The sequence below is a fragment of the Planococcus citri genome, chromosome 5 (genome assembly GCF_950023065.1).
Source record: "Planococcus citri chromosome 5, ihPlaCitr1.1, whole genome shotgun sequence".
Classification (NCBI taxonomy): Eukaryota; Metazoa; Arthropoda; class Insecta; order Hemiptera; family Pseudococcidae; genus Planococcus; species Planococcus citri.
This window is the reverse complement of record NC_088681.1, coordinates 7,074,611-7,098,337: the sequence shown is the minus strand read 5'-3', so window position 1 is coordinate 7,098,337 and position 23,727 is coordinate 7,074,611. Positions and strand designations below refer to the sequence as shown.

At 33.8% G+C, this 23,727-nt stretch overlaps 1 protein-coding gene across 4 annotated transcripts in view; it reads left to right on the top strand.

The window, feature by feature from the left end:
• Nucleotides 1-19,489, top strand: part of hth (homothorax) — a 329,596-nt gene extending 310,107 nt beyond the window's left edge. For 2 of the 4 annotated variants that reach the window (XM_065366196.1, XM_065366195.1), the window contains 3 exons: nt 6,740-6,798; nt 16,173-16,358; nt 19,259-19,489. In XM_065366196.1, the coding sequence (XP_065222268.1) occupies nt 6,740-6,798; nt 16,173-16,327 (214 nt within the window). In that variant the 3' untranslated portion in view covers nt 16,328-16,358; nt 19,259-19,489. Of the gene's footprint in view, nt 1-6,739; nt 6,799-16,154; nt 16,359-19,258 lie in introns of all 4 variants that reach the window. The other 2 variants (XM_065366194.1, XM_065366193.1) reach the window with 1 other exon arrangement.
• The last annotated feature ends 4,238 nt before the right edge of the window (nt 19,490-23,727 follow it).

The following is a 23,727-nucleotide window of genomic DNA, read 5'->3' as shown; positions in this document are numbered from 1 at the left end:
CTTGTTTTACTACCCTTAAATTTACTACCCCAGCTGTTTTTGTAACATTTCAGAAATTTTTATATTTCTCCGTGGGAAAATTTTCCTTTTTTGGTAAAACTTGGATTTTGATGGGCGAATGTTTGGTAAATGATTTTCAAGGGGGTTGGAATATTTTTGGAGGGGTTGAGGGGGTTGAAATTTGAAAAAAATGATAAAAATCGTGTCGCATATCGATTGTTTGGTTTTTGATGGTGCTGATCACGATTCCGAGGTCATTTTTTCACCAAAGTCGATCCCTGAAGTGATACGAGCTTATACCAGAGGTAAAAAAGTGTAAACTTTTTTTTACTAAGGTGCACCGGGGCAAGTCAGAATGATTTTTCGCAATTTCAACTTTGACCAGCTGTTACTCCCCTTCTAATGAACCAATATGGATGAAATTTATTATGTAGGTTCCCATAAGGGTTCTTAACCTATGGTAAAAATTTGAGCGCGATTGACACAGTAGCTTTCGCTCAGTGGAATAAAATATAAACTGTCCTGACTTACCCCAATTGGGGGAAGTCAGAACAGGCTAAACTTTGCAGAGGTGTAGATCACAAACCGAGCGTCCTAGAAAAATTGCATAGTAACAAAATTGTAGATAATTTAATTCTCTTCGAGATCACTCACATCAGATTTTCACTAGGACGCACGGTTCGTCCGCTATATGCGAAAAACTAAGAAATAGAAAGTCTGTATTTTAGACCAAATTCAAAATAAGTTCAAAACAACAACAAAATACAATTGAACCAAAGACATCTAAAATGAAACTGAATCGCGAAAATTTTTATGCCGTGATGAAGTAGGGGTAGTACCCTCAAGTCACCTTTAGTGGCACTTCGCCAGATATAAACCTCTAGGCGCTAGAGCAAGTTTTCTAACTTACCCCGAATTCCAACTTCCCCCGGTGCACCTTACGTGTTTCAAAAATTGAATTCCAAAGTTTTTCATGCTTCTGTCGGTGAAATCATTTTTTTCGGATGATTATGATAACATGAGGTAACTAAGCAAATTCAATTCATAAAATTGGAACTTGATCTTGAAAATGATTACCTGAAGGTTAAAAATAACCTCATATTTGGATTCAGCGTGTTCGAAAACCTTGGAATCGATACGTTGGTCGATTTATTATCATTTTTTCAAACTCACCCTTATTTTACTACCCCTAAAACCGTCATCACCCTATAAATGATCAATAAAAAGATGAAAATTTCTTCAAACTCATCGAGAATTTCATTCGTGATGAAAATCAAATTTTGGGGAGTAAAATGTCTGAGAACATCATTTTGAGAGAAATAAGGGTGGTTTGGCAAAATTAAGGGATGAAATTTGAAAAAAATGATAAAAGTCGTCATACATATCGATTCCATGGTTTTCGAGGGTGCTGATTACGAATCTGAGGTTATTTTAATGCTTAGACGAGATACTGAGGAGATATCAGCTCATACAGAAGTTGAAAATGAACAAATTCTCGAAAAAATTCATAAATAGCCAATACACAATATTTCTAAAAATTTCGAGCATACCGAGCCCAAAATTTGAACCAAAAAAAAAAATACACCACGAGCATATTCTTCGTTCCATTCGACAAAATAACGATATTTTTTACCGCTTAATTTTACGAGCCATTCGAAGCTTCGTGTAAAATTTCCATCAAACGACGAAATTTATGGTCCCAATCTGAATAAAAATTTCTCATACGATACATGTTTCACATACCCTACCCACACACTCGATATATACATATACGAGGCTATACGTTTAAACACGAGCATTTAAAAAATTGGGCAATAATTCGGCCATAAATCAGTCCGACAATTACGTCTATTTTGTTGGAAAAATTTCACGCCTAATAATTCTGGTATTTTTTTGAGAGAAAAACGCGACAAATGGCGCAGTCATAAAATTACGACAAATGGGGTGGAAGCAGTTGAAACACGCACTCGAGCTATCATTCCAACATTTCCTCTCTCTGATAAGAATATTACACTGCATATACTTTTTTTTCTTCTTTTTTTTTTTGGTTGAATATTATTCTCGATATTGTGGCGCGTAACTTTGCGCAGCATTTCGACTTTTTCATTTTCGGTATCACAAAACGAGAAACTCACAAATACACGCGATGTATCAGGTAACTGAGGTAATGGGGGGGGGTACTTTCGGGTTAATTAAATCATTCCCATCGGTTACATTATATTTTTCGTGTAAAAGCTTTTTGTTTGGAAGCTTCGAATGGAAAATTTCGACAATACCTACGTCATCAACAAGTCATCAAGAAGCACGAAGAAGATAAAACGAAACGACTCTGTGGGTCTGTGTGGCAATGTAGGAAATTAATTTAAGAGGCCGATACGTCCTCGCAATGTGCCATGTCGAACAAAACACCGCAAAAAAACGAGCTAGGAGGTGAAAAAATCATTGTTAACTCGTTTATCAGAGTAATGGGTGCGGGTGCTTCGACAACACAACGAAACCGTGTACGACGGAAAATCGTCGAGGAAATGGTCGGGGGAGTCACCCTCATCACTCGACTGGTCTCTCATTTTTTTTTTCACTCTCTTCTTTACTGCACCATAGTATACTATACTATGTACAGTCAACGTTAACTAATATCGATTTTGCAATTAATGCAAAAATGCGATAATGGACACCCCTTTTATAAACACACAATTTCGAGCAAAAGGTCGTTCGTTTGGGGAAAAGTAATGGGATTTTTTTACGTTTTTTTCCCACTCTCTCTTTCACTTGGAAGCTCGCGAGCAGCCTTATATTTCGCACCCGAATGTTATTAGGTGAGGATTATACTTCGTCAAATGTGATTAACATTTAAATATTTTACCCCCCTGTTATTTTTTTTCTTTCTGGTCGTAATTTTAATTTTGACTCATTTTCGTCGTCGTCGTTGTATAAGAATTAAAGCTCGTCGTATTTAATATTCCATGGCTTGGGTGAATTTTCCGAACCGACTGATAGTGAGATAGCTGTGGAAAAAGGGCCTATAGGTGTATTATTTGGATGGTCGATCGCTGTTTCAGCTCACCACACAGGGCCATATATATCGATAAATAATTAATTCACCGTACCCTTTTTACGTATTCGTTCGAGCGAACCAAACATGTCGAAAAATATCCTAATCAGCAACACGTGAATCGTCTATTTGCCACAGGTCGACAAATAAGGGGACACGGGCAGCCCGAAAAAATCAATTTTAACCGCGTTAATGGTAGTAGTAGTAGAGGAAGGAAAAAAGGTAAGAAAAAAAAAGCACGCCGAGTTTATTAAATTAATGGGAAATGTTCGGAGAATTCACACCTGCACGGACGAGCGTTTTATTAATACAACGCCCAGGTCACCATATGCGCTGATTACACGCCGAAAAATAGTATATAGGTGCACTCGTAAATACGACCTAAGTAAAAACACAACCGAGGGTTGAAGACTTGCCATAGTCGTATAGAGGTCTTCGATGTGTTCGCCACACGTTAGGGTCATTTTTCAAACCAAAGACACATACGCACCACGATGAAGAAAAGAGTATTTTTTTACCTCACACAGAGAGAGGAAAAAAATACTGAGAGAAAACTCTCGATGAAAGTAATTCGCGTAGTAGTATAAAGTTGCTCATTTTATTCATTACTTTTTTTTTTTGTTTCTCTGGAGGTTTTTTTTTCACTCGGTCGTTGGTCTGATGGCAGTACATAAACGATATACGTAATACCATTAGAATAAGGGCGAGTGGGGGTGCGGCAGGGTAACAAAACAGGGATGAATTTTTTCAGCTTTATTATTTGTGCACGTCGTCTCACGTCGCCCGTCTACATTCACCCTTCTGCCATTTTAAAATAAAACTTGATTAATGCGCATACGAGCAAATTGTCTAGAAAACATCATGTCGTTTCCATTTCAAAGCTTATCTTGAACGTATCATAGCTCTGTACTGTTTTCTTCCGGTTAATGAGAACTTCTCCCCCTTGGTATTTTTCGCAAGGGTGATCCCTGTGATCCGCCTTGACGATGTGCCTTTTCGCAGCAGCAGCAACAACAACAACAACAACAACAACAGCGACAACTTTGGAAGTCGATTTTGAGAAAATTTTCACCCAAAATTCCGCGCACAGCTAGCAAATGTGTACTGTAAGTTCAGAGGTGACGATGGTGGGGATCGGTGGCGCGTCAAGTATAAAAGTTAATAACTGCTAAAAGCAATTATCAACATAAGGCGCAGTCCGATATGAGTTTGACCCTGGCACTGGTACAAATCACACTCTCTCTCTGCTTCGTAACATCTGCCGTTGAGTACTTCATATAATATATTTGTGCTCCCTTATATTTCTCGCAGCCAATAAACTTGCCACGTCTATGTCAGACCTTTTCGCTATGCTGTGCAACTTTTCGCCGCACTTTGCGCCGAAAAAGGGTTCGAGATGTAGATATGTTACCGATATGACGTTATTTTCGCTATATAGCAATTCGCAGCTTTCACGTTTCTCTCGCTGCAGCCTCGCTCGACACTATCCCATGGCGGCCCTGGCTCTCGGGGCGAATATAAAATCCAACGTCGTCGTCGTCGTCGTCGTTGTGAGATGTCGTACTATAAATTATTAAAATAAAAATACGTACTATAAAAACCGCAAAACGAGACGTTATACGTTGCAACGTTTTACGTACATTTACCGAATTGATTTCAACCGAATTCTACTTTTAGGGCAACTTCCACCTTACACTCGCCCTAAAACTATTTATAAATAATAAATTTTATAACTTCCAACGTTTCTCTCTCTCTTGTACACTGTTTGAGACAAATACAACGATACATTTTTCCCGCCTGTACCACCACACACACGATCGTACGCCAATCACGTGATTCATTTTTCAAAACCATATTTCTCGTGGTTTATACTTCTTGCATTTCTATTTCACCGAGGTAAACCGCGCTTTGGAATAAGTTTTTCGAGATGGAGATGTTTTGTTGTCGTAAACATCTCCATATCATACCGAAAGCTTTTAAAACGTTGAAAAAAACGAGCAGTGGTCGAGGGTATTTTATGTAAAATTCATAATGGGTTAGAAGGGTAGAAAAAAACTTTGGAAGCGAATTTTTTGCAACGTTGTGTGAGAAAATCGACCCGGGATGAATAATTTACTTGGTTTGTATCGTCTCTGAGCTCGTATCACTTGAGGTATCAAGTTTGGTGAAAAAATAACCCCGGAATCGTGATCAGCGTAGTTGAAAACCATACAATCGATATGTGACACGACTTTTTATCAATTTTCAAATTTCAGCCCTTATTTGCACAGAAAACTACCCCTAATAGCGAAATAGACTTGAAAACCTGTTTATAAGTCAGAAAATGCATATCATTGTTTTGAAGTGAGAACTAAAATTATTCGTTCGTGATGATATTTTTGGAGTTGTTGAAATAGGGGATGATTGTGAAAAACTACCCCTCAACGTTGAAAATCGCCCAAGAAAACAGTTTGGGAGTCAGAAAACTGATATTCCATAATGGAAACAACTAATACAATTTTTTTGTGAAAATTGAAATTCCGCTCTCATTTTGAGAATTTTTAAGGGGTTGAAACAAGGGTTGAGGGGTTGTAAGGGATGGTTTTTGAAAAAATGATGAAAATCGTCATGTATATCGATTGTTTGGTTTTCGAGGGCGCTGAATTCAAATTTGACCTTCGTTTTTCAAATTTCATCCCTTAATCGCGAAAAACTACCCCTAAATGTCGCAAATTGGTCCAAAATCCAATTTATGTGTTGAAAATTTTATTTTTGATAATCAAAACAAATTATACAACTATCAATGAAAATTCAAGTTTTTACTTCATTTTGAGAATTTCAAAGGGGTTGAAATAAGGGTTGAGGGGCTGTAAGGGGTTGTTTTTGTAAAAATGATAAAAATCGTCATATATATCAATTGTTAGGTTTTCGAGGGTGCTGAATTCAAATCTGACCTTGATTTTTCAATTTTCAACCCTTGAATTGCAATAAACTACCCCTAAATGACAAAAATTGTCCCAAAACTAATTATTTATGAGTTGAAAACTTGATTTCTGATAATGGAAACTGGTCACACCAATTCCTGTGAAAATTAATGTTTTTACCTCATTTTGTGAATTTCAAATGTTTGTGATAAGGGGCGAGGGGTTGTACGGGGTCAAGTTTGCACAAATGAAGCATCCCTTAAAATTCGGCTCAAAAACAATTATCCACCTCGTTTTGATGATGGACAGAAATTTTGAAAATGATTAAAATTGATATGAGTTTGGAATCTAAAATAACCATTTTTATCGCTTTTTCAAATTTCATCCCTTATTTTTTTACCCCAAGTACCCCTATTCCCAAAATTCATAGTTTTGATACGAGTGAGAAGTGTTTGATTTGAGTGAAGTAAATTTGAACGTCAATTGAAAAATTTTCAATTTTTAAGTCTATTTTCCGGTCATTGAAAATTTCAAGGGTAGTAAAATAGGGGTGAGTTTGAAAAAATGATAAAAAATCGACTCGTATATCGATTACTAGCTTTTCGAGGGCGCTGATTTCAAATCTGGCATCATTTTTTACCCATGATGAACAGTACTCGAAAAATGCTCCGCTTCCGACCTAATATTATGTAATTCTTGTGTAAAAATAACTAAATATCATTTTTATCTATATTTTACTTCCACGTTCTGCTCAAACTAACGAATTGTTTTCTTCTGATTACAGGTTTATCAATGCTAGACGGAGAATCGTTCAACCAATGATAGATCAATCGAATAGAGCAGGTAAGAATCGTTCACTAAATTGCTAAAATTTTACAATTAGATTAGGTACATATAATGACGCCAAACCAAAAGCATCGTACGTCCGCCCCTGTTTCAATTACCATCATCGCATTACTCGTTTTATAACTTTAACCCATATTTACAGCGGGAGGAAAGTCTTAAATAAACATTCAACCAGTAGCACGATGATGCTATGTTTGCATATGCATAAGCAAGTGGGGGTAGCTCGCTGCACATTATGCTGCTTTCTCGCTTCTCGTGGTGTTGATTTGCACTCTGGGGACTTCACCTCGACGTAATACAATATATGCATTATAATGCAACTAGAATTAGGTCTCTCAATATGTACACAACCCTTCTCCTCTCAGTCCATCTGGCTTATATGGGAAGAAAACTCGTATATCGAGACGAAAATTGGTTTTTGAAAAACATAGGGGTGGAAATAACATAGCCTGAGCGATAAATAAGGTTTGCTAATAAAACAATCGAGGTCTTAGTTAATTTAATGAGAGAATAATCGCCACGAAAATGGCCCAAGTTAGTCGAATGGGTCCTGCAGCAACTTTATACTCGATATAAGGAGAAGAAAAAAGTAAAGAAATAGTCGAAAAAGACAGAGATGCTAAGAAAGTGCAAATGTACAAGGTGTATGGTGGGGGGACAAGGCATCGTAAAAACCAACGAGGGTACCTTTTACGGTGGCTCGTGCGCGGCAATAGGATGTTGGTAAAATTAAGCAGCCGGTAAAGAGTTTATCGGAGCAATAAAAGTAGCGACTAGGTATCATTTTAAATAATGGCGTAATTGCTTGCACACGGGTGTGAAGGGCCTTCGTCAAACGTTTTTCTTAGCGCAATTTGCCGCTACGACTTTTACGAGCTTTTTCTTTCTTTCGTTCTTTTTTCTTTTTTTCGGATACTGTACTTTTTCCTTACTTGTTACTCGAGCAATTTCTAAAGACTTGGACGCTCGTATACGGCCAATAAAATTTAACTAGCGGTTTGATTTCACGTCTTGCGAGCGTCGACTTTGAAGGTGTTTTAATTTTCACACTTCTATATCCCTCATACTTTGGTGTAATGCAAGAAAAATAAACAGGATACCCTGCTTCTGTTGCTGTTGCTGCTGCAGAGGAGAAGGATTACAGCAGCTAGTGTCTTAGCATATACAACTCGAGCTACATTTTGGTAAATAGAAAGTAAATCGCTATGTTATTAAAACCCTCCTTGTCGCTGGATGGCGCAAAATGATACAGGTTATTTATCACTGTTTAGCGTGACAGTGTTTGCGGGGGTGGGGTGAAAAAAAGATCCAAGATGAGGGACGCCAGCAGAGATGAGATTTCCGTCGATACAGCTGTTTTTAGTCGGCAGACCTCAACGTTTATTGATGACGGGTGTACGATTGACAGGGGGAACTTATCACGTAACGGATAATACCGTGAGTGAATGTTCGTCCGTAATCTTAGTTAATATCCATTACGTCTTACGAGCTTTTAAGAGGGGTGAGAGTTTCGTACCATATATATATACGAGTATAAGATGTTTGTATTATGTCTCTAGTCTCTCTGTCTCTCTCTACCTACCCTTCTCTCTCTCTCTGTCGTGTTCTTCTTCGTCCTCATCATCGTGATGCAGACGTAATACGTGAAGGGATTGTGAAAGTCGATCTAGGCCGTATTATGGAATCCTATTACCAGTGTATTGGTGTTTAAGACAATACTCTTAGTTCTCTCCCTAGACGCCGGCTGCTTGCCTGATGCCTGCCTCTTGTTTTATTTATACTAACAAACGGTTCGGATTAACTTTATTGCATATTGTGTGGTGTTGTTCAGTTTCGATTGCATGTAATGGGCTGGTTTTTTCGAGTAGACAATTTTGTATTTTGGCCGAAAATTGTGAGGTTTTATGAGCTTGGGTGGAGAAATGGAGGTTTTGGAAAATTTGATATATTTTTTTGATATTTGGTTTCTCATATGTATTTGTTGCAATGAAAAAAAAGGGATAAATTTTCAAATTTAATGACATTTCAAACGCTTTGATGATATTTTAACAATTTTTTGTGATTTTTCAGAAACTTTAATGACTTTTTAAATTATTTTTATTGAGTTTTAAGAAAGTTTTTTCTCATTTTAATCAATTTTATGGCGTTTTTCGTTTTTTTGTTAACTTTTCACTACTTTTTATGCTAGTTTTAAATGTTTTTATGAGATCATCAGTTCATTTCAATAGATTTTCCGACTATTTTTTCAACTACCTATTTTTAACTTTTTCACAAATTTTTATGAATTTTTCCAACAAGTTTTTTCAAGCTTTACTAAAATATTGAAATATCTTTCGTATTTTGAGTAAGTTTTTAGAATCATTGTGACTATGATTTTTGCAATATTGTAAACTTATGTCATCAAATCATGTCTTTTTTTTGCCAAAATCAGCCAGAAAAAAATAAAAATTGCAAAAAATTCCAATTTGGGCAAAATTATCTCAAATTTTTTTTTTCATTACCAAAATTTCAGTTTAAAGTTTGCCAAAATTGACTCAAAATCCTGTTTTTTATCCAGAATTTGAAAAGATTGAATTTTATGGAATTTTGCTGAAAATGCCATAAAATCTTGCTTTGCTAAAATTGCTAAAAAATTCTATTTTTTTGTCAAAATTGCAAAATGGTTCAAATTTTACTAAAATTGTTCAAAAATTCTATTATTTGCCAAAATTGTATGAAAATTCAAATTGGTCAAAATTGTCACAGAATCCTATTTTTTTTTTGCCAAAATTGTCACAAATGCCTATTTTTTATGCCGGAACTTCCAAAAAGTGTCTGTGCATTTTTTCTAAAATTGCAATATAATCTTTCTTTGTTAAAATTACCTACTTTAAAAATCTACTTTTCTTGTCAAAATTGCAAAAACTTTGTATTAAAAGTGTTCAAAAATTCTGAAATTTGTTAAAAAAGTTTTTTGCCAAGATTTGCACAAAATCTTGCTCTTTTGCTAAAATTGCAAAAAAGTTCAAATTTTGTAAAAATTGTTCAAAAATCCTGCTCTTTGCTCAAATTTCTGAAAAATTCCAATTTTACCAAAATTTGTCACTTTTCGCCAAAATTGCAGTTCAAAGTTTGCCAAAATTGACTCAAAATCCTGTTTTTTATCCAGAATTTGAAAAGATTGAATTCTATGGAATTTTGCTGAAAATGGAATAAAATCTTGCTTTGCCAAAATTGCTAAAAAAAATTCTACTTTTTTGTCAAAATCGCAAAATGATTTAAATTTTACCAAAATTGTTCAAAAATTCTACTGTTTGCCAAAATTGTATAAAAATTCAAATAGGTCAAAATTGTCACAGAATCCTTTTTTTTTTTTGCCAAAATTGTCACAAATGCCTGTTTGTGTTTTTTATGCCAGAACTTCCAAACAAATTCTGTGCATTTTTTCTAAAATTGCAATAAAATCTTGCTTTGCTAAAATTACTTTAAAAATCTTTTCTTGTTGTTAAAATTGCAAAAAAAGTTGTTTTTTGCCAAAATTTTCACAAAATCTGGTTAATTCTGCTAAAATTGCAAAAAAGTTCAAATTTTGTAAAAATTGTTCAAAAATCCTGTTCTTTGCTCAAATTTTTGAAAAATTCCAATTTTGCCAAAATTGTCACTTTTTTACTAAAATTGCAGTTCAAAGTTTGCCAAAATTGATTAAAAATCTTGTTTTTTCCTGAATTTGAAAAGATTTAATTCCATGGAATTTTTCTAAAAATGCAATAAAATCTTGTTTTGCCAAAATTGCTAAAAAAATTATACTTTTTGTCAAAATTGTAAAATGATTCAAATTTTACCAAAATTGTTTAAAAATCTGCTGTTGCTAAAATTGTAAAAAAATTCAAATTGATCATAATTGTCACAAATTTCTGCTTTTCTTGCCAGAAGTCCAAAAAATTTCTGTTTATTTTTTTTAAAATTGCAATAAAATCTTGCTTTGCTAAAATTGCTTGAAAAATCTACTTTTTTTGTCAAAATTGCAAAAACGTTCAAATTTTGTTTAAAAAAAGTGTTCAAAAATTTTGACATTTTGTTAAAATTGCAAAAAAAATTGTTTTTGCCAAAATTGTCACAAAATCCTGCTTTTTTGCTAAAATTTCAAAAAAGTTCAAATTTTGTAAGAATTGTTCAAAAATCATGCTGTTTGCTCAAATCGCTAAAAAATTCAAATTTTGCGAAAATTGCCATAAAATTTGTTTTTTGGCCAGAGTTTAAAAAAAAATGGATGTACATAATTAATTTAACCAAAAATCGCAAAAAAAAACTAATTTTTGTCAAAACTGCCAAAAATTGTCACAATATATGTAGGTATTCTACTTCTTTTCCCCAAAATTCTACAAAGCTTTTCAAATTTTCACAAAATTATCAAAAAAAATGGCAGTTTTCTAAATTGAGAAAGAAAATTAAGTTTTCCCAAATTTGTTACAAAACTCTGCTATTTTTCTAGAATTGTAAAAAAAGTGATAATTTTTCCAAAATTGTCCAAAATCTGAGCTTTTTTTTGCAAAAATTTTCAAAAATTGTATTCCTAATCAAAATTGCAAAATGGACTTGACTTTTTCAACTTTTTTGGTCAAACATTGGAATTTTTCATTTTTGATTCTACTTTTTTAGAATATATGTGCATTTTTTTTTGTTCATTTTGTCCTCTTCAGTTCGAAAATTAATTTCAGATTTGTAACTTTATGAGACAAAATTTCTTTAAAATTGTCCAGTCAATTTGTGAGGGGGTGAGGGGTTCTGATATAGAGTACATTAACAAATTTCAGATTTCTCTAGCTTACTTAGGAAGCGATTTTGTTTTTTTTTCTTCTTTGACCCAAACTTGATTTTTCAAAAATTTTCTGAAATTCACAAAATGAACTTAAACAACTAGAATTTTGGCTAATGGAGTTAAAGGTTCTTTCGGTCTGGATTTGTGTGGAACCGAAATTTTATTTTTTTGTTGGCTTTAGATATCTCCTTCGTTAAAATAGGTACCAATTTTTTTTTTTTGATTTCCTGCCCCTCTCTTGCGAACAAAAGCTAACTTAATCAGTGAACGCAGAAATGACCAAAATTATAAAAAGCTGCGAACCAGAAAAGAAAAAGCTGCGTATAAAACTAAAAAAAAGGGAGAAAAAATGTCGTCGAGATTTATTCGTTAAAATTGACTCGAAAAAAAAAAGAAAGAAAGGTACAATAGGAAAGGGAAAGATTTTCCATACGTCGAACAAGGCGATGTTTGTTGGCTGGTATAGGAGAGTCCTTTCGAATGAGTAAAAGAGTCGGTGGTTGGAGGGGGGGGGGGGGGAGATCGGAGCGTGAAAAGAGAAAAATTCGAAACGAGTCCGAATCGAAAAAAAAATACGTATATAGAACAGAGAAGCCAGCTCGAGGAAAATGGTCGTGTGAGTAATGTTTCGATGTACTTTTTCTTCTTCTTTTTCCTCGAACCATTAGTTTGAAAAGAGCAAAATGACGGTTGGGATTTTATGGTAAAAGCGGAGGAGTGAAATTGCGGGCAGTAGGATGGCGAATGCGAATGTTTTTGGGAAATAATTTATCGTTAGTAGCGAAAGGGCTGGTGTAGTCGTTTTTCTCTATAGTGTAATACCTTGCCTTGGTAGTACGTTGTGTGCGAGCTGCGAGTCTATGCTTTTCTGGCTCAAAGTGCAAAACTATGTCCTATGCGAAGGCGAACCATATTAGAAAATGTACTTTTATACAACACTTAGTTGTTAAAAAAAGTCGGCCAACAACGAGCTGATGGTCAATGACACCCAGTCGATATATTAAAATCGTCGTAAACTACGACGAATAAATCTTCATTATACAACGTCGCGTTGTCATACGAGTATAGAAGGAAGAAAAAAAAAAGAACACAGCTCAAGATGGAGAAGAAAAAAATGAAAACAATGGTATCGGATTAAAATTTATTAATCTCCCGAGACTGTGTTTTTTTTCTTCTTCTGCTACGTATTGTTTGCGCTTTTAACGTAGTAGGTATAGCATAACGTGGTATGGAGTATATTTTTTGGCAGCAAAAATCCGCAATTATATCGAGTTAACGGTCCGCTAAGACGTTTTTCGCACCAGCTTTCTCTCTTAGGTTGTTTGTAAAAAGACCTATAAATTTGCCAAATGTACAAAAGCTCGCCCGTAAAAGTGATACCGTCATTTGGTACGTTATTTCGCGTAAAATGGACTCGTATATATACTGAGGATAGAGGATAGGATGGTGCAAGTTGCCCGCGATAAAGTCATCTACACCCTTTTGGCTTTCTTCGTCGTGTCCTCATCGTCGCTCGTCGTGCTGGATGCTCGTCGACGACGTCGTCAAAGCTATAAAGGAAACTGTTCCGGCTAGGGTAGATGAGTTGGAAAGCTTTTTGTGGCTTTTTTATGTATTCTTTAGCTGGCAAAAGGAGCCGTTCGTTTCACTTTTTTTCGCGCAAGGTTTATCGGAAATTGATTCGTAGCGTTTATGGCGCGTTCTAGTCAGGAAATTGATTCGTTCTTATGGGTACTTGGGTTTCTTTAAGGGTTTTTTTTTTGTGAATTAGGGGAAGTGAAGGGAGATGGAATCTGGATCGAATGGTCAGTTGGTGGGTTGATGAGTTTATACGTGTGTAAAGGTGTATTGTACGAGTTGATGGAAGGTTTTGAAATTTTTTGGTTGGTTTTATGCAAGAATTGACTCGTTTACAATATTCAATTCAATTCTCTTCAAAAAATAAAATTCTTTGCATATTTTTGGTATTTTTGAAACAGAGCTTTTTTTGGAAATTTTAGAAGAATCAGGATTTTCAGGCTACTTTAACAAAAAGTCGAGAGTTTTTGGTAATTTTGACAGGAAATGAGGAATTTTGTGCTATTTTGGCCAGAAAAATCATGATTTTTGGACTATTTTTTTTACAGAACATCAGAATTTTAAACTGAATGTCAAAAATAACCTCGGATTTGGATTCAGCGTGTTCGAAAACCTAGTAATCGATATGTTGGTCGATTTTTTATCATTTTTTCAAACTCACCCTTATTTTACTACCCCTAAAACCGTCATCACCCTATGAATGATCTACAAAGTGAAAAAATTGCCTCATACCCATCAAGAACTTCATTCGCGATAAAAATCAAATGTTTGCCAGTAAAATGTTCGAGAATTTAATTTTGAGAGAAATAGGGGTAGTGTGGCAAAATGAAGGGATGAAATTTGGAAAAAAATGATAAAAATCATCATGCATATCGATTTCATGGTTTTCAAGGGTGCTGATTAAGAATCTGAGGTTATTTTAATGCTTAGACGAAATACTGAGGAGATATCAGCTCATACAGAAGTTATGAATGGACGAAGGTCAATAATAACCTCGGATTTGGATTCAGGGTGTTCGAAACCCTAATAATCGATATGTTGGTCGATTTTTTATCATTTTTTCAAACTCTCCCTTATTTTACTACCCCTAAAACGTCACTATCCTATAAATGATCTACAAAGTGAAAAAAATTGCCTCATACCCATCAAGAACTTCATTCGCGATAAAAATCAAATGTTTGCCAGTAAAATGTTCGAGAATTTAATTTTGAGAGAAATGAGGGTAGTTTGGCAAAATTAAGGGATGATATTTTAAAAAAATGATAAAAATCATGATGCATATCAATTTCATGGTTTTCAGGGGTGCTGATTAAGAATCTGAGGTTATTTTAATGCTTAGACGAAATACTGAGGAGATATCAGCTCATACAGAGGATAAAAATGGACGAAGGTGAAAAATAACGCCAGATTTGAAATCAGCGACCTCTAAAACCTAATTAACGATATACATGACAATTTTCATCATTTTTTTTTTGAAAAAAACTACCCTAATTTTCACCTCAGTAAATTTTCCACCCTGAGAGATTTTGACGCAAAAAATGTGAAATTTCTAAATTGCATATTTAAATCTTTTTTCCTAGTTAAAATGATAAAATTTTTATTCAAAACCAGAATCAACATTTTTGTGTTGAAAAATATCTTACAAAGGGGTTGAAAATGGCTAAGGGATGAAATCTGAGAAAAAATGATAAAATATCGTGTGACATATCGATTGTATGGTTTTCAATGGTGCTGATCACGATTTCGGCCTTATTTTTTCTCTTAAGGTAACTCCAAAGAAGAAAACAGCTTTTAAAGTTTTGACACGAACAAAGCCATTTGTACGAGCAATTCTCTCCAATTATCGTCTTTCCCCTTCCCTCCCACGTCTGCCCCTCGACTCAAAAACACAACCAACCCCCTTCTCACCACCTGGCGAAAAAACAAACTGCATTATTCATTCAAAAACGAAATGCAAAAAGGAAAAAAACAGTCCCATTGGCTGTCAAATCAAAAATCTGCGAACGTAAACGTAAAATAGAATTTGGGCGCGGTAATTGGTGGATTATAGGCGCCGTTTTTCACTAACGATAATACGTTTTTCACTATTGCCAAAGAAACCCGGAAACGTTGGTGGAGAGAATACACATTGTAGTATATGTGTATTGTTATATTTGTGGAAGAGAGTGAAACAGAGAAAAAGAATTGAAAAGTGAATGTGCCCAAGAAGGTCGAACGATTCGACGATATAAAAACCATATCGTAACGCGTACCGTATTCGTAATGAGACCTGAGGGCTGAGAATAACGTACCCACGAACACCAGCCAACGAAATACTACGAGTATATAAGAAGTCGTCGACGAAATCGTAATATCTCCCACTAGTGTTATTTTTATTTCGGACCATTCGTACAAATTGACTAAGTTCGGCATCTCGAGTCTCTCTCTAACAAGAGGGTGCGGATTTCCAAGTTTTTTTTTCTTTCCTCGTGTGTTGTCTCTTCAGCATTGCACACGTCACAGAGAGTGGAGATGGTCGCACCAGCGACGAAGAAGAAAACAGAATAATGCATGAATTATTCATTTTTCGCTGTCCAGAACGCAAAGTTAACCGTGATAAATGGTGGTTTTTCCTTCATCCTGGGGCGCTTTTAGCTTAATAGTTTTTAGTATGTACTATAATATGGAGGAATTTCCTTCTTATGTACGTAGTATGATGCTGGTGTGTACATGCATGCTCAGACTATATGGGGATGGGGAACAGCTAGATGGAGTGTGTATCACAATGTAATGGATTAGGTATATCTTTATACTCTCTAATATCACAACATCACTGACCTATCTTGTTGGAAATTGACGTAGGTTAGGGAAAGTTATTATTATTATTTTTTTTGATTGACGTGTCTTTGGTTTGGTGTCTGCTGCAGTAGGTACTCGTACGTATTTTGTGAAACCTAGTGTACAAGTTGAAGAACAGAATTATCACGTTAAAATGTAGTCTTTTCTCCTCACGCAGGTCCTAGTGCTGGAGGTTTCAGTCCGGATGGAGCTATGGGATACATGATGGATAGCTCGGCGCAGATGATGGCCGCCCATAGAGGTCCGGCCGATCCGGCATTTCATAATGAATATTACGCTGCTCATGCCCAACAGTACTACGGTCATCTGTAGTACAATTAATCGTACCTCCTCCGTTGTTGAGGTGAGTTTGAATTTTATATATTTATATTTTTACATTTACTTAGGGTTAAGGGATACTATAGAAATATTTTAGTTTATAGTAAGTATTTTAGTTGACGGTAGTTTAGTTGTATGTATTTTATTGTAGTACAGATGCGTGCAAACACCCCCTCCCCCTATCACAAACACCAATTATAGTCGCGTTTCCTCCTACCCTCCCCCCCCCCTACAAAAAAATCAAACTTTTTCACTAACAATTGATCGTCGTTTTTTCGCTAATAATTGTCATTTTGTGGACCAATTTTCTCACCTATGATGGTCACATACCCTCCACCACCCTCGCCCCACCCTCTCAAAAATCAGCACCTTTTTCAGTCAAAAAAATATCATGTTTTTCCTCCAATATGAAAATTTCCCAATTTTTTTTTCACCAATGCTAATTATGGTTACATTTTTCCCTCTCCTTCTACCCCCCCCCATTCACAAATAATCGACACATTTTCAGAACAATTAATAGTTGTTTTTTTAACCAAAATTTATCTTTTTTTGAAGCCAGAAACATCTTTTTTTTTCCCCACTGAAATAATTTTTATAATTTTTTTTCCACAAGATTGTCATTTTTCACAGAAAATTCCAATTTTTTTACTGAAAATTTCCATTTTTTTGTCAGAAATGTCCAATTTAAAAGTGAAAAATATCATGTTTTATCATTTTTCAATTTTTTTATAAATGAAGGTGAAATCCCCCCCCTCCCTTCCTCCTTATACAAAAAAGTCAACAATAATCGTTTTTTAAACAAAAAATTGTCATTTTGTAACCTGAATTTTTTTTCTCTGCTAAAACCCCCTCCCCTCCCCTCCCCACCCCTCAAAAAGCAACAATTTTTAAATGACAATTTAATAGTAGTTTTTTTGCCGGAATTCTGAATTTTTTTCTCCAAATGAAGGTACAATTTCCTCTTTTTCAAAAAAGTCAACAATTTTTTATTAAAAATTGATAATAATTGTTAATTTTTTTTTTCAAAACCAGAAATGTATTTTTTCCACCGAAATTCCTCCTCCTCCCCCCTCTTCGAAATCAAACCAATACTTTTTCACTAAAAAATTGATATACTTGGTTTTTTTTTGCCAAAAATTGCAAATTTTTTAGACCAGAAATTTTTTTTCAATGAAATAGCACCATTTTTTGTGTCATTATTTTCACTATAAAATTTCTATTTTCACTAAAAATATCTCGTTTTTCCTCTGATATGAAAATTTCTCAATTCTTTTTTCTCTCAATGATGATCAAATTTCTCTCTCTTCCTCTCCCCCCCACCCAAATCGAAACTTTTTCACGAAAAATAACATTGATAGGTAGTCGTTATTTTTTTGTTTTTATTGAAGTAGCCACGTTTTGCTTGCCATTTTTCCACCAAAATTGTAACTTTTCACTATAAATGTTTAAATTGTCATTTAAGTATTACTAAAATTTTCCATTTTTAAACTAAAAAAATATCATTTTTTCCCACTGAAATGGAAACATAGCAATTTTTCGACCAATGAAAGCCACATCCACCCTTCTGCTCACAAATTGAATTGACAGTCCTTTTTCTTTTCCAAAAATTGTCATTTTATTCACCAAAAATGTATTTTTTCCCATTGAAATCCTCCCCCCCCCCCTTCAAAACAGCAAAAATCATCACTTTTTCATTGACTTCGTTTTTTTCACCGAAAATTGACATTTTTTACTAAAAATTCTCGTTTTTTTTTTAAACTAAAAGATAGGCTATCAGTTTTTTTTTTTTCACTGAAATGGAAACATAAATCTGTGTTTTCGAGCAATGAAAGCCACATCCACCCTTCTGCTCACAAATTAAATTGAAAATCATTTTTCTTCACCAAAAATTGTCATTTTATTCACCAGAAATATATTTTTTCCCCATTGAAATCCCCCCCTCCCCCTCAAAAAGTCAAAAAATCATCACCTGTTTCTTTGACTTGTTTTTTTTTTACCAAAAATTGTCATTTTTTTACTAAAAATTCTCGTTTTTTTTTAAACTAAAAAATATCAGAAATGTAAATTTAAACAATTTAATTTTTCCACCGATGCAAGCCACTATACCCTCCCCTCCCTCCCCACCATTCTTCTCACAAATTAAATCTTCACCAAAAATTGTAATTTTTTCACCAGAAATCCATTTTTTCCCCATTAAAATTCCCCCTCACCCCCCCCCAAAAAAAACAAAAATCATCTGCACTTTTTCACTAACTCGGTTTTTTTCACCAAAAATTTTCATTTTTTACTAAAAATTCTCGTTTTTTTCTAACTGGAAAATATCAGATGTTTTTTTTTTTTTACTGAAATGAAAATAATTCAATTTTTCCACCAATGAGGGTCACATCTCCCCTCTTTCTCCTCACAAACTATCGAAATTAACCAAAATTGTCAGTTTTTTCACCAACAATATATTGTTCCCTCATTGAAATCCCCCTCCCCTCCCACCCCTCAGAAAAAAATCATTACTTTTTCACTGACAATTAATGCCATCTTCCACAGAAATGGGAATTTTTCTCAATTTTTTTTCTATCAGTGATGATCGAATTGCCCGTCTCCCCCTCCCCCCCAAAAAAAAGAGAAAATATTCTTAATGAATACTTAGTAAAAAATCGTGATTTTAATGGCACTGGCAAAAAATCCTGAAATTGATCACTGTTTTTGACCTGTAAAGAATTTGTCCAAGAAAAGTGTGCATGGTGCATGAGACCCAAAAAAACACCCCATAGTTTGTTAGTTCAGCTCATTTCCTCCCCCTCAAAGACATCCCCAAGTTTTAGTATACGTTTATATTTACCTAGGTACAAATAATAGGTATGACATTCAGCATATTTCAAGAGTGATGGTACTTAACTGAAGATACATAATTTTTGTTTGCATATTCAGGTTGAGTATTGTTGGTTGCGGTACCAGCACTCTCGTCCGAAATGACCTCGCAACCAATATTACATTTCCAACTGATCTCTAAACCGTGTTTTCAGTATACCTTGCCACTACTTATAGCGAATATTGGAATTAATTAAAGTACGCCTGGTTACTTAAGTGTAGTCTTGTATATTTGGAATTATGTAATGTTTGGTTGCAATATATTTTTTTTTAGGTATTTAACGAAGGAAATATTATTATTTTACTTGTACCTATTATGTACCTACTATTTATTACGAATACGACGAATTTTGTTGAATGTTTTTTTTTCTTTTTTGTATCATAATCGCTGTATACCTGTTATTTTTTTTCTTTTTTTTTTTTTTTCAATTTGTACGCGTTTGTAATATTTTTGTTTTTAATAATTCATAAGTAATTGATATTATTTTAATGAACGTTACATAACGAGATTTTTTTTCCTTTTAATATTTTTTAAATGTTGTGGTATCTAAATAATATACGATGTACTACGTACATAATTCGAGTATCGCGCAATGTTATAGTCGATAGTTAGTTAATCTCGATTAATTCGATGGTTTCACGTAGAATAGCAGTATGGCGGCCTTTTTTTCTTACAATGAAGCTTCGAATGTGACTTTTAATTTAAAAAAAAATTACAACAAAAAAAATCGCCGATCGACATTATTATAGATACAAAACGTGTGGTCCGAACATAAGACTGGAGAAAGATCGTATTATTTTTTTTTACCGATGACTGAATCTAGACCTTTTTTCGCGATCTTTCTTATTTTTTAAGTTCACACATTCCACCATTGTTTCGATATAAAGATGAAATAAATTTTTACACTAGTCCAAATCGGCGCTTTTTTACACGGCAGCTTTGGTTTTTATTTTTTATTTTTGTAAGTTTATACCGCCCCTCTTTCGTTTTTATTGTCTCGTCGTGATTTGTAAATGTGGATGTATACGAATGCCTTTGTATATAATTCTTAAGTGAACATTTTTTTTTTCAATTTCGGTTGTGGATTGTAATTTTGTTTTTATACAGCTTTGGAAAAATTTTTATTTATCTTGTAGCACGCCGCATTTACTAGTTACCATTATTATTTTTTTTATTTTTTAATTCCCATTTCGCAAGCTGCTCAATTTTCGGCTGCTACAAATACTACCTACCTATACGAACACCTTAAGATAGGTATTGTTTGATGAACATAAACGTAGAGAAAAATTTGACCAACATTTTTAATATCATAACGGAATAGATTCGTAGCTTAATGGATCCATAACACTGGTAATAAACAACTGCAAAAATCAATATTTTTACGATATAACGAAGGCATTTTTGAAATAACATGTGTGGGTTTGGTTATAAATATGGCTTTGATTGTGAAAAGGAAGTGTTACCGTCGCCATTTCTAGCTACTAGTCTATCGTCTGTTTTTTTTTTTTTTTTTTTTTATAACGTAATACCTCAATTAAATGCAGTATTTTTCAAACGATTATTTAAAATTGTGTATTTTTTTCTTTTTAATTACGTTATTGTTTTTTTTTCTCTTTTTTTTTGCTATTTATTTTTGTTCTTGTTATTTGTTATAATTTTTCATTACCTGTTGGCATTGCTTGTTTATATAAAAATTGCGTTGAAAATGTCAATTATTCGCCGAAACTGATTGATTTTTTTTTATCCCCCACTTTCATTGGTGAATAATTACTTTATCCTGATTGAAAAACAGAACATATGTAAAAAGCTTGTGTATTGCTTCGGGTTTTCCTCCCCCCCTCTTTCTATCTCTTTTTTGTCTGATTTTGGAAACGAAAAAAAAAAAAGTTGAAAATTTGTACGATAATGTAATGTTTGATTAGTTCTTTTTTTTTCCTCTTTAGTCATAGGACAAGTTACAAAGTGTATCTTGTTACCATAATATTGTACTACCTGACGAGTGATTCAGCGAATGTTAAATTCATCCCCACGTTTACAATGCGATTTGTACGTATAAATAAGATGTTGTGATTGATCGCAATTTTTTAATGGTAAATTGCTGGAAAAAATTGAAGAATTAACGTTATTAATATAATGCTATTTATTTATGTATTTAAATTGTAAGAAAAAAAAACTTGTAATGTAATTTGATTGTACTTGTAATCTGTTAGAATACGTTTTTCTGTAAATAAAAGACGTTGTGATAATAAGATTTGTTTTTATTGAAGAATAAAGAGTGTTTGAAGAGCTTTTGTGAGGTTGGGTTGGAGATTAGTTTTGGGGAAAGGTGAAGAGTGTGGAAGATTGGTGAAATGTAGTGAGTAGATAAGTTTGAGTTATATTGAGCGTTGGAATCTTTGAATGGAGCTTTCGCAAGTTCAGTGTAAGATGGAAATGGTGTTTTGTTTTCTTCTTATCGTTGAAAACTTGAAGATTTGGGTGAAGTGAAATTATTGTTCAATAATGGTTATACTTGGTTTGGGTTCAAATTAACTTTATTGCGAAGAATAGGATCAGAAATTAACTCAAAGTTGATTATTTTTTCATTTTTCGTCTCAGTTTTTTAAAATGAAAATAGGTATTATGCACTTCGTCAGGGTTGTTAAATTACCGTAATTTATTCGCTGGTAAAATACGGCGGTAAAATACGGTAAAATACGGTATTTTACCGTATTTTACCAACTTGAATATAATGAACTTATAGTGTTCAAACTTCAAACCTTCAAAAGTTCAAACATATAAAATTATTGTATACATATGTAATGGGTGGAAATTTCAATAATTTTCTGCTTGAAATTTGAAAACAATATGAAACTATGAATATGAAAGCGTTAAAATTAAAAATTACATTAACAACACTTGAAATTGAAAAACATTGAAGTTACTGAAAATTACTAAAAAGTAAAAACTAAAAAGTGATGAAAGATGGCCAATGCCAATGGGGAAAAATTAATTGTATAACCAATAACCATGCATGGATTAAAATTAAAATTTAAAATCATTCAACATTGTCAAAAAATGAAAAATTGACCAATTTGGTTATTTTAAATAAAATGATTGAAATAACCAAAATTTAATGATTTTGAAGTACATTTTAATGACATTTCAACATGTTTTCACGATTTGATGCAATTTTTTCTGATTTTTGACCAATTGTGAATAATTTTCTGGCAATTGTTTGGTAATTTTCAAGATATTTTCCTGTTTATATGTAGCATGTATCAATTATCATTTATCATTAGCATTGATGCAAATTAATTGTGAATTTTGATGCCAATCATTTTCAGTTGTTGATTCATCCTTTCAACTTTCAAATAATGTGGCAAAAAAATGCTTTTTGGTAATTTACGGTAAAATACGGTAATAAACTTTTGGTAAAATACCGTAAAATACGGTAAAATACCGCCGTAATTTACCGACATAAATTACCTTACAACCCTGCACTTCGTTAGTTTTGCAAAGTATTGATAACAAGTGATAAGAAAATGAGATCTTTTTTCCAACGAAATAATTCGCAAGTAATGTAAACCTAATCGTAAAATCATCTAAATTAACTACATTCATCATCAAAACGATCAAAAATTCTGATCTAGTTGAAAAAAAAATTGAAAAACGTTTTATAAAAATTCCTTGGACATTTTGCACGTTGCAGAATCCACCCCTGCTGTTTATGTCTGTGATTGATTACATCATCAGGTGACCGGTTCACTTATAGCGTTAGTAATGGCGTCAAGTGATCTACGAAGGATACTTTGCAATTACTATTCGATTTTGTACGTATTTCGGGTTTATTTTAATGAAGTAAGTAATGTGTTTAATCGAATACTGGTAACTTATGTGACACGAAGATATTAGTTTATTTATCATCAGCGGTCATTTGTTCGTGAATTCGAGCTACGAAGAAGCTATGCCGAGACACCCTTCATTCAGGTTCAGGTAGGAACATTACATTATTTCACTATTAATAATTACTTGTTTCATTCTATTCGCGTTCGAGTACCTATCCAAAGTAAACATAATGTGGTAATAGGTTACTCAATTCCGTACACTTAATTAGCCGTCAAAAAGATCAAACTCCTAATTACCATTGTGATATTTGTTTTGAAAACGTTTAATTTGCACCGTTGAAGGCGTTCGTTGTTCATCGTTGATCGTGTTTTAGTCTTTAACTCGTTCATTATCATATCATTTTTCTGTCATCGTTTTCATTACCTACGTTCTCTTTTCGCTTTTCTCCTTCTCGGTTTCTAAATTATTCAACATCAACGAACCAATAATGGTTCGGCTTCGGCCGAATTCGAATCATGGAATAAAAATATCTACGGTCTACGGAACTGGGCCAATGTTGAATAATAGGTATTTTTAGTTGGGTGAACTTGAAATTTGTAGTGTGTTGGAGTTGGTGAATTGTAATTTGTAGATAATTGTGTATGGAAAAGTCTCATCGTAGTCGTTGTGTAGAATGGAAACTAAAAACGCCACCCTTTTA